Genomic DNA, 12153 nt, shown 5'->3' with positions numbered 1-12153 from the left:
ACCGCCAAAGTAATCCATTTTGGCTTTAGTTTAACTATGATAGCCTTCTGTGCGTCTTAGCATTTGCTCATTTGGTCGATTTCTGATCAAAAATTAACTTTGAATTATTTGCTGATTGCATTTATGCGTCGCCCAGGGTCCGCGAATTCGTGTACGTGGTTGCCAGACTTTACGAAGCCAGTTTTTCGGTTCCATTAATGTGAACCACAAAAATACCATACAACAGCTAACAAACTGTGGGGCGGGTCTGTCATACACTTACTCTTAGCCAGAGCCAAGCCCATGCCCAGGGCTGATTGGTCACGTGCCTGGCGCACGGTGCTGGGCTTTAATTCGTTGTGATTGCTTTGTATCGATTACAAAATGCATTACAACATTGCCACATGATAAATAACATCGCATGGGCGTTTCTTGGTGGAACTGGAGATGTGGAGATGTGGGCGGAGTCTGGCATAAGCGTGCCCCGGCACTTAAAATTAATGAAAACAATGAGCATCAATGGCATCCAATGCGTGCTCAACATATTTAAATTCACTCGATCATATGTCAAGTGCTTTATTATTGATTACATTTTAAGGGATTGAAAGGGAAACAAAAATCATCGATCAAAACTTTGTAATTGACAGTTAAAGAAAACGCTTGCTATTAGGCAAGTGCCTTTAGGATTCGAACCCCCAACCCCCCGTGAAGCCGAAAACCAAGGCAGCAAAAGAGCGGCAATTTATCTGCCTGAATTTGACGCGAATAGCACAAACAATTACGGAAACGCCGGGTAACTTCTTCTAGTTCATACATAAAACATACAACAAGCAAATGTAATTTTATGGCAAGTTCTTATTTTTATACCCTCAACCAATTGAAAATGGGTAAATGGGTATAATGCTTACTTACACATGTATGTAACAAGTAGTAGGAGAGAGAGAGAGAGAGAGAGAGAGAGAGAGACTCAAAAACGTTGGTGCCATTGTACGCGCAGGAGGAGTTTGCTAGCGATAATCGATAACTTGTCCCGTTTCCAAGAAATCGAAAACAATCGACATCGATATCCTCTTTTTTGAACGAATCTCTTAGGTTTTAAGAGCTACAACCACCAACTTTGACATGTTGCTTTCAGAATAGTGTATAAAGATCGAGAATCTTGCATTTCATAGCTCCCGCCACCAAGAATCTTTAGTGTATCTCCTAATCGGGCACTCCCGACAGCTTGCTTACATGTGGTAAATGTTTCAAAGCTACAAATTAATTTGCCACAAATATTGCTTAGCTCTAGTCTAAGTTCTAAGCCACTTCCATATTCTTTCTTTGCAGAATTTGCTGAGTCCCTTTCGATTTACTGACGTAATGTGTAATAATATTGATAATATTGTTAAGAATGGTATTATTTTGTTTATTTTGATTTGAAAGTAATATGAAAGTAGTTTTGCTTAGTAAAATTCTGTTCTTCTGGTCTTCTCCAGAAACCTGATAGTATTTACATATCTCTCATAGCGGTCCTATAGTGCATAGAAGGAAATTGGGGAAAAGCTAAGGTATTATATCTTTGGCAAACCGACAATAACTGTTCTTATACTCTCTCTCTCACTGCCGCTCTTCTTCTGGCTTTCTCCATTCCTCTCTTTCGCTCCCTTTCTCCCTCTGCCCGCTTTCATCAATTGCCATTCTCTTTGCTCAGTGTGACCATGTGCTATTAATAACAAATGAAATTGCCGCCAGGCTAATGCACAGCACTTTGCCAAGTTGTCCACAACGCAGTGTGACAGCTGTTGTTGTTGCTTGTTGTTGTTGTTGTTGCTCGTTGTTGTTAATACCATTAAGCCACACGTGCCATTGTTTTTTTTTTTTTGCAAATATTGTTGCTGCTGTTGCCATGGCACAAAAATAAATGCAACGACGTGATTATTATGCAATTTGTATCAATTTACTTTAGATATGGCACACAGCAACAATATCTACTCCTCCACCACCCGCGCCCTTTGCGAGTGCTTCAAATTGTTGTTTATTTATGCATTTCACTTATTGCATGCAACTCTTGTTTCCCACCCCCGCTGAGCTAATTCTTAATGCCTCAAAAGGCCGCCCTTAAGTTGGCTTTATTACAAATGGGAATTATTATTGATATAAGTGTTGGTGGTGGTCGAGTGTGCGTGTGAGTGTGAGTGTGTGTGTGTGTTTTACGTACAGCTGAAACAACATGAAAGAACTTGTCCCAACTCCTGGGAGAAGCTTTGATGCTGACCGAGCGGGGTTGGCAGGGAAACTCACTTAAGACATTGCCGCAACGTGCCGAAAGTTTTCTGATGCTTGGACAAGCGCCTGTCACACGCATCCTCCAACCACCCAAGCACCACAAACGACACACACACACACACACACACACACCACCACCACCATACAACATTACCCCTGCTCCCCTTCCCACTGCGCTGGGCACTGTCACTTGTGTCTCTCAAGTTTATTAAAGTGGCATAAAAGTGTCATTGGCGGTTAATGGTAGGCGATTAGTTGCATTAAGTTGACCAGCACCACCCACTCAAGACAGCGCCAATCACTTTCTTTCTCCGCCCCCCCCCCCCCCCCCCCCCCCCCACCTCATCAAGTGAGTGCGTAATTGAATAGAAAACGCAGCACAACTATCTCGGAGCAATTTGGTGCTACGGGACATTGCCTGCCTTAATTTGGTTGACAATCAATCAGTTAATTGAAGGTCAACGCTATCGATTGCTGGCTATTCAGTTACTTATTTAGCAATATATAGTTAAATAGTTGCTAACTTGATCTTTAGAAAGCTTTTACAGCTGCGTACAGTTTACGTGCACGTGTGCGCACATGTGAAAGATTTCCCTTTACTAAACTGTTTGTGAATTATAAAATGTTATATGAGCGGCTCATGATGAAGGGACAACAGCTTAGTTATTTAACTATATGTTAGCTTAAATAACTAGTTAAGCTTTGGAATTTTTAGGCTTCCTTCAATGTGCGTTTGCCCGAAAACTTAAACATCTGGGAAATAAATACATAGCTATAAGTGGATGTCGCGTATAAATTTAAAAAAGATAGCAAAACAGACTTTTGCTATAAGTGTAAATTTGTATTGCCAGCCAAGAGGCTGGCAGCTAAAAACTCGGCACGATAACGTGGCAGAACTTATTGAAAAGTCATAAGAGCCATAATATACAAAAAAATGTCATTGCACAGGCATAAGGGCGCTACCAAAAAGGGTGTGTCTACGACGGCGGGTGGGCGTGGCAAAAGCTTTAACTTGTCGCAAAAGCCGCATAAAATAAATACAACGTGTAAGGTGGCAGAAGGACGAAAGGCGGCCGGGAGCGCTGGCAAATGGGATAACCTGATACACATTATGCCAATGCGATATACTCGAAAGCAACGAAATTGTTTTTGGCCTCGTCTTCGTCTGGTCGGGCTTTTGCTTTTGTAAATCATTTAACACGCTCTCGATTTTTATTTTAATGGCATTGCCGGAAAGTTTTTAATGGCTAACGCAACGGCAGCCGCAGCTCAACTACAGCAACAACAGACTTCGGTTTCGAGCCCTCGCATTATGGCCATCGATAATATGCACAGTGTTTGGCTAAGTGGCAGGCATCGAGGTATCAAAGTTCCTTTATGGCATGCCACAGCGCTCTCAAGATGTTGCCAACTCCCATTGCGAGCGATGTGTGCCTGCCTGTGTGTATGTGTGCGTGTGCGTGTGCGTGTGCGTGTGTATTGAATTATTTTCTGGCAACGTTCGCAAATGTTTATTGCTCAGCATATTTCGCAATTTTTGATGCTTGTGAATTTGCTGAGCTTTATATACAACTTCTCAAGCACTATACAATTGTTTTTACGATCGCAATAACGCATATTTTTTGTTGGCCAGTAAAATGTTTGCGAATGCCGCTCAAGAGGGAATTGAAACAAAACTAGACATTCACAATTTGTGCAAATTTAATGTATTCTATAGCCCAATATGTCAGCAGAGCGTTTAAGAATGCTGCGCAAAAATAAATGGAATGAAAGAAAAAGAGACTAAGCAATTAATTGAACTCAGGGCATATATTCGGTTAAGTGTTGACTAAATTTCAACTTGCTTGTGTCCTCTTCTCTCTCATTCTTTCTTTTCCCCTCTCTTACGCTCTTTCCGGCAATGCCTTGCAGCTTGCATATGTGATATGCACAGGCGTCAAATGTTAGCGGCAATGTCAGCACCAAAAGTCCTGCAGGAGCGCCCCGTGTGCAACTCATGAAATCGCAATGCATGCAGCGCACACTTTGCTGTGTATGTGTATTTGTGAGTGTTAGTGTGTGTGTGTGTGTGTGTTAATGATAATCATGAATATTATGCTGCTTGTTTGGTGTGTATTTTGGGCTCTGGACAAACTGTTTGCCTGTTTGCCCAACACAATGTTAATATGCTGAGCCAGCGTCCCAAAAGCCAAACCACCGGGCGCATTGTTTAAATATTTGATTAGTTTTGGCTTTGGCCAGGAGTCATTTTTGCCTAAATACACATTTTTCTATATACCCTGTAGCGTCTCGTTCAATGTTCACCAATTTATTTTCCTCTTAACAATGTGAATAAATTATTATTTTTTAAGTCATAACCTGGCGCATTGGCGTGTGCACGCAATTGTGATGCCATTATTTGGCACTGGAAATTTCATGAAAAATTGGACCATAAATAATTTTTCAGTGAGGGCAGAAGAAGAGTACAGCTGCGTTCTTGTGTATGTCTGTAGAGATGGCGCTAAAATGTGTGTATAGGGTATCTTCTAGTCAAGCACTCCCCGCTAGAGCAGTCTCACTAGTTTTTTTTTTTGACTGTGTTTTGTCGAAAGACTTTTGTGCGCAATAAAATCAACTTAATTAAAGTTAAACAAGCAGCTAATCAAATTTTCATTACATAGTCTTAACCGGCTGCCAGACCCAGCGCCAGCCCCTTCAGCTCCAGACAGTTAACTAAACGTGGCGTAATTTCACTTTAAAAATGCATGCTGTGCATGTGAGTGCTTGTGCGAGCTTCTGTGTGTGTGTGTGTGTGTGTGTGTGTGTGTGCGAGATTGTGTTTGTGGTTAACATGAAACTATTAGCTGCTCCTCGGAAAGGAACTGACAGAGTTTGGCGAAATGTTTGCTTGCTTTCGGCTTTATTTTCGCCCAGTATAGGGTTTTGTGACATTTGTATTTGAAATACCCTATTAAAAATGGATAAGTTAGTTTATATGGGAAATATCAGTGATATGTCCTTATATATATCTCTGATATTATAACAATGGGTATAGGGTATATACCAGTCGCTCACTCCCGACACTCTCGCCATAAATGATATTTAATTTTTGTGCTGCTCTCCAAGACGCAGGTGCATTACAATGTGCAGCAGGTGGCGGTCTTGGCTTGACCATATATTGTTCCGCACACACACTCCCACCTGCTTAAGTGCTCAACTCAGTATTACAGATGACAACTGCTCGCTGGCACCTTGGAGCCACCAGGCGCGCCACATGGTTGGCGTGCGAGACTCGTAATCATCGACATTGTAGTGCTCGATCTCCTCGTCGCAGCTCCAGCTCCCGAGAATGTTGGGTCGCTCCGCCAGGCTCGCGTTGGAGCTGAGATTGTGAGAGCTGTTGTTGTGCGGCTGTGTGGTGATTGTGATCATCAGCTCGGGTGTCAGGTCCTTCAGCTGCAGCTCCTGGCACTGCTGCTGGTTGCCCGCTGCCGAGGCGCTGCCATAGCAGCAGCAGCAGCAGCGACAGATCTTGAGACACATTATGGGTGAAAGGCAGGGCTAAACGGGGGAAACTGGAATGAAGCAAGAAAAATGGCTATGTGAAGGAAATGTGTCACAATGGAAGAGCTAAAAAGGAAAAAAGTCAGGGGGAGGGAAGAAAAGGGAAATAGAGGTTAGACAAAGAGCAGAAAAAATGATGAAGATATCACAAAATTTGCATGATTAAAAGGAATTAACAGCTACAACGAGAGAGAGAGAGAGAGAGAGAGGGAAAGAGAGAAAAAGAGAGAGAAAAAGAGAGAGAGAGAGAGTCAGTCTTTAACCAACTATAGTTTATAAATCAATTAGATTATACTGAAGTGTAAAAAGTGGAAATAAATTATAACAAAGAGAAGAGAGGGTTAGAGATAAAAGGAGAGCAAACCTGAGAGTAAGCTGAATAGAAAGAGAGAAAGAGAAAAGCAGAGCAAAAATGAGCTCAATAAATGTTAATAACTTACACAAACAATAGATGATCACTGGGAATCGCAGAGCGAGGAACTCTGCCGCGAGTAGCAGGAAAAACTAAACTGGTAACTCTCGAAATCTGTGCATCTAAGTCTGCAGACTGGAGAGGAGGTAGAGGGTAGATCGGCAGTTCTCCAAAACTCTTCAGCAGCGCATTGGCCCACGTCTCTGTGGGGCGATTGTGGCAAGCGAGTGTTGAGACTGTTGCAAGGCGCCGTTGCATGGCAACGTTTTATATGGACGCGACCAGAAATCTAACTAGACTTGCCTGCCACCACACCAGAAGCAATTCTCATGTTTACAATTTATGTTTTTTGCTGGAATTTTGCGCCGGCAACTGTTTTGCCAGACAAAGAGAGAGAGAGAGAGAGCGAGACAAAAAGAGTAAGAGAGAGACAGTGTGTGAGAGGAAGAGAGAGTGAGTTGTGGGAGCAGCTCAATTGAATAACAAATTGTAACCGAATACAGTTTGGGGTATTCATTATCAACAGCTGCGACAAACTCGATTTCGTTTCAAAATTATGCAAAATTCAGTCGATAAAATAATTATGCGAATTATTATTAAATCACTTAAAATTCAAAATACATATTAATATAAATTATAATAAATTATAAATTAGGCTTAATACTGCGCCCATTCAGACAGTAGCTAGAGGTTGGGGCTTGTATGGGGTGGCGGTGGAGGAGGGGCTGAATTGGATTGTGTTACCAATTTGCAAAATGCAAATGTGTTGACGTCTAAAATTTCACGCACACAATGCTGCTAAATGCTGACAGTTGGCCAAAAAGGTTGCTTAGCTGGAAAGGCAACGGCAACTTAAACCTGGTGTGAAATTTTAGACCAGTTGAAAGAGAACTTTGAACTGCACACAATTGATTTGCCAGCAGTTGCGCTCATGTTTTTATTTATTGTCGTCCTTTGATTGATTTGGCCAAGCACCTGACTAGAGTCAACTTTCAGCTGGCTAAAAGGCATAATAATGTGCGCCATTGCCGAGATCCACATCCGTAAAGAGTTCAATTTCATCTTTAATTGCCACGCCCGAATAACGCTCACTGGAGGCGGCGACTGTTTCGTTGGGCAGCGTCAGCTCCGTCAGCAATTTGCTGGGATGCACATCCGCACAGATGCTAATCTCCTCGAGGCGTGCTGGCGAATGGGAGCCACGCATGGCGACCGTTGTGTGCATTGCCAGCTGCTCCGGCTGTTGCGCTGGCCGCAATGTGTGCGCCATCAGCTCCGACTCCGGATCCGGCGCCCTGGGCTCCGGCTCCGGCTCCGGCTCCGGCTGCTCGACTTTGGTGTGACTGGACGGCTGCTGTTCGAGCTGATCGGCAAACATTTGCTCATCGTCCTGATGCTGTTTGAAGCAGAAGGCAAACAACAGGCACTCGGCAAAGAAGCGCATCGCTTGGCTGCCGGGCCAGAACTGGCCAGTGGGAACGGCCGCCAGCGGCCAAGTGTCGCAATTATATAGACCGCGGCCTCGCCAGTTTCAGTTGCTCAGTTAATTGAAATGCAAATTGATTTTTCACTTTTGGCAAAGGTCTGTCAGCTGTTTGCTAATCGATCGATGCGAGGTCGCAGCAGCTGCTTCTTGTATTTTGTTTTTGTTTTTGTTTTTTTTGTTTTTTTTTTTTGTTTTTCCTTTAGCTTAACACAATTTCATGTTTTTCGTTTCAGACAGCTTCAATTTCAATTAGCTGGCTGTTGAGCGCGTGCCTCAGTCAAACACAATTTACACTTTTCGTTGTCTACTTTTAGGCTACATATTCCACCCTACCCTCAGCCACCACAGCAGTCGCCCCCAAAACTTGTTCTCTAATGAGTTTTGCAATTATGCAAAGTTGAATATAATTACAACAGCAGCTTGAGCAGAAATTCAAAACAGAATTTAAATAAAAGCATCAACAACGAGAAGCTGGAGCTTATAAATACCCATACCGAATGCCCATCTACCCATAAACAATACGATGATAAACGCTGCCAACAATTGTTAAATGCGCTACCCAAATTCAGACCCTCGATCCCATCGTGCGTTTGGCTACACACAATACTAAGTGGGCGGAAAAGTATGCCCGATACAGTTTGTACAGTCGACACTCAAAAGAAATTCCTGTTCTCTCTTAATTTGAAATATGTGTTGGCATCAACACGAACGTTTCCGTTCAGGATTCGATTCAGCTTTTCTTTATACAGCTAATTTAATTAGGAGTTTGATTAGTAATAATACAGAATTAAAATATCGGACTATGATATACGATAGTACCAAGCTACATTCAAAATAAACGCTTCGTAGAATCCGCTTTCATGGGGTGATGTATAGTGAAAATTGTTAATAGAAATATACTTGAAATTGAGAAGAAAAAAAGTATTTCAAATTTGCGACATCATTAAATATCCTGAATATATTTTCTTGTGCAATTCCAATTGCTGGTAGTTCAAGCTAAACAGGGACTACTGTGGCATTCATATTGCTTCCACAAGCACAGAATAACAAATAATAAATAAATAATGAATGCCTTTGTGAAGAAGATTAAAAACAATGTATACAAAAATTTTTTAAATAATTTACAAACAGCAGGATTCTCTGTTAATGAATGCGTAAATATGAATACGAACGAAATGAAACAGGCTTCTCATTTATTCTGCTTTATGCTGTAGTTCATCAAACAGAAATGCGGTTGGCAACATTTTATGTGTCGCTATGTTTCATTTAAGTGTTGTGCAACGTGCTTTTATGACGTGAGCTCATTAAAATTTCGTAAACCAAAATGGGTATTATGATTATATGTGAAAAGGAATGGGGGGAAGAAATGGAATCATATTTGAATCAATTCAGTTGACTACCAAATTTAATGTTTGCGATGTGAAGTATTTAATTTCATATATTAAATGCAATACTTGTTTCCATTACAATAATATCGATAAATATCGATTTTGAAAGATTGTTTTTTAAGCATAACTCGAAGATTATAAAAGCTGGTTCTGGCATAGTATATACAAATTTGAAATATTCAATTGTTAGGAAACTTTTAACTTAAAAAAAAAAACCAACTTGTTTTCAAAGACAGAAACGCAGAATGCGACATTTTCGATCCCATAGCGTCCAGTTCATGTCCCTCTACCTTTCCGCCCGCCTGGTCAGCCGTCCGTCCGTCTGTTTCCTTGTTATTACATAGGTACGTTGCAGACAGGTGAAATGTTTACAAGAGTATTAAATGTTCGGCGTGACGAGGATATCCCGAATTTCTCTTTTTCTTGTGGGCAGGCAAACTAGAAAAATATCAATGTCATTTACAGGCCTTGGGCTAAATTGGGGGTTGCTGCTGTCAGTTGTGTGTGCGGTTGTTGCTGTTGTTGTTAGCTGTCTGTTGCGTGTATTTTGTGCGTGTGCTTTTTTGCTGCTGTGGCACATCATTGCGGTTTCACATGGGTTGCCCGGCCATTTGGCTAACTGTGCAGTATATGCTAAGGTTGTTGTTGCATGTTTATTTGGCTCTGGTCTCGTGCCTGTCAAACCAAGCGCATAACCGCAGCGAGACGCAGCAGCAACATCAACAGCAGCTTCAGTGTATCCACCCTGAATGGTGCTTGTTTTCGGTTGCACGTTTGTTGGCTGCCACGCAGCTATTTTCAATTTGGTGTTGCATAAGTTCGAGCAGCGGCCAGCTGAAATGAAAGCTGCTGCAAATCTCATTTACTCACTTTTCTACTCTATTTATGTGGTTTCTCCTGCTGGCAAATCCGTATACAAATCCGAGTAGCAGTCCGCACCGTGTGCTCCGCACTTGACTTAACCCCAAATTGGGAATCCATCCGTTTTCCTTTCGTTTTGTTTTTTTTTTTTTCGTTGCTCCCCTTTTTCGGAAATGGTTTCTGTGGCTGCCTTGCCTGCCCCTGTCTGCTGCTGCTGCTGTTGCTGTGGTCATGCCCACTTGATGCGTATTTAATTAACGTTAATTGAAATTGATTTATGTATGCAGTGTGCGTACGCTCACCCCCGTCTATCTATCACTCCCCCCCGGCCCTCTTTACCCATCCTGCCATGCTAGTCCCCTTTTTGTTGGCCGTCAATCGAAAAATATGCTGCGTGAAATTTGCGGCAAGTTGTTGAGTGTCGCCAGAGTCGCCAACATTTTGCTGCACATTGGGGCATGAAAAATTTGCGGCATCATTAAATTGATTAGGCAAAATAGAAAATGTTGGGCTTTTTGCGCCGTGGATTTCAAGCAAATTAATATATTCAATTGAAAAGTGTTTTTGCGAATGCTGGAAAAAGGTAAAGGAAAATGGAACAAAAACAGACAGAAAGCAGCTCAGTTTTTGGCCGCGTTCGATGTAGCTGCTTTTGGGTCGTTATATGCGGTGGAAAGGGGTAGCTTACAGCGTATCTTCAAGTCGAGCATTTAGGACTAGTCCTGAACGATAATTTCGCGGTGCAAGTGAGTTATCGATATACAAAGATACATAACTATGTTAAAATTGGCCCATACAAATAATAAGAATTACGCTGTTAAAGCTTTAAAGATCGAGGCAACATGCGTAGGTCCAGCTGCCAGTCATTCGTTTATCAACAAAGCAGAAAGAAGAAAGCCCTCGACTCGTGATTTTTGATGTTTTTTGATGTAAAACTAATCAAATCAACACGCGGCTGCACAACTTGGCGCTGCCATAAAATTAACGAGCGGCGCCTGGAAGTATGCAATACGTTTGCGCAATTTCCACATCATTAATTCACATTTTGTTTTTTGGCCAGAAAAGAAGCGCTGCAACGCAATTACAGAACAACAAATGTTACCAAAAGCAAACCCACACCTCCCCCTGCACCTCTGCAACCCTCGAGCCCAGCACATTAAAAGCGCTTGGCAAAACACATGTGAATGTTGCTGCTGCTGTGGTTGTTGTTGTTGTTGTTGTTGTTTTCAGCTTTTATGTTGATTTAATTAGAAAACGCAGCAGGCGCAACTCTTGCGGGCATCTCTTTTATGGCATAATTTTAGGTACTGCGCGAAAACGAAATCGCAGCAGACCCAAAAGAAGCTGCCGGCCAAAGACAATAAAAACCTAAAAGAAAATAACGAGCGGCACCTGCAGCAGCCATAGCCATCAGCTCCAAGCGAGGGGCATCCACATGCTGCACACAGTGGCGTCTCGTAAATTGGGAAATGGTATTTTATGCGTGCGCAAATAAATGGCTAACAAAAAGGGCAACAGCAAATTTTTGGCCAGCTACTTTTTGGCCATAAAATTACTCATACGACCCGTTAAGCAAATATCACGCATACGCATACATACATTCTTTTCTTTGCGGTCTCTCTCTTCTATGTTCATTTCTTACTACATTAACATATTTTCTCTCTTTCTGTCTTTACAGGTGAGTTGCTTTTTATTTGAAAAACTTGTGCAAGTGATCGAAGATGCTTTCAGAACTGTTCTTATTTGTGAGTAGGAAAAAGTTCCGCTTCGTAAGCTTTATTAGTTTATTAATTAAATATAAATATATTTAAAACTGCTGAAGACCTTGTGCCAATATGGTACGTAGCCTAATCAGCATCTGATTCATATTAACCGGATCCTGATTCAGTTGAATCGGCTCTAGACCTCTTTCTTTCCAAATATCGGGCATATTGCTTCATTGTGGCATATATATGAATATATATAAAAAGTATATATATAAATATTAATCACATATTAAATTTAAATGATGTGCATTAGGATTGCGATTGAACAATTTAGGCTTTCAGCTTAAGGGGCTTAAATAAAAATTAAATCAGCTTTAGCATATCAACTAGCTCAGAGACGAGCTTTACTCTCAAGCTCCGAAACCCTAGTCAAATTCTGTTTATTGGAATTAGTAAATGAATTACCTGAGATTTTGGGAATAAATGACTAAATAAATAATAAATAGGAAA

At 41.6% G+C, this 12153-nt stretch overlaps 2 protein-coding genes across 13 annotated transcripts in view; one reads left to right on the top strand and one right to left on the bottom strand.

The window, feature by feature from the left end:
- The window catches only part of LOC6635450 (uncharacterized protein CG43867), a 136573-nt gene that overhangs the window by 63513 nt on the left and 60907 nt on the right, over positions 1 to 12153 (top strand). The window lies entirely within an intron of this gene.
- LOC6635508 (uncharacterized) lies at positions 5130 to 6426 on the bottom strand. 2 transcript variants are annotated; one of them, XM_070210610.1, is made up of 2 exons: positions 6231 to 6426; positions 5130 to 5856 (listed from the first exon to the last, which is right to left on the bottom strand). In XM_070210610.1, the coding sequence occupies exon 2, from the start codon at positions 5767 to 5769 to the stop codon at positions 5440 to 5442; it is 330 nt and encodes a 109-aa protein (XP_070066711.1). In that variant the 5' UTR covers positions 5770 to 5856; positions 6231 to 6426; the 3' UTR covers positions 5130 to 5439. The 2 variants fall into 2 exon arrangements, with proteins under 2 accessions (XP_070066711.1, XP_002059048.1); XM_002059012.4 differs by having other exon boundaries at positions 5130 to 5801.

The sequence above is a fragment of the Drosophila virilis genome, chromosome X, assembly GCF_030788295.1.
Source record: "Drosophila virilis strain 15010-1051.87 chromosome X, Dvir_AGI_RSII-ME, whole genome shotgun sequence".
Taxonomy (NCBI): Eukaryota; Metazoa; Arthropoda; class Insecta; order Diptera; family Drosophilidae; genus Drosophila; species Drosophila virilis.
This window is presented reverse-complemented; position numbering and strand designations above follow the sequence as displayed.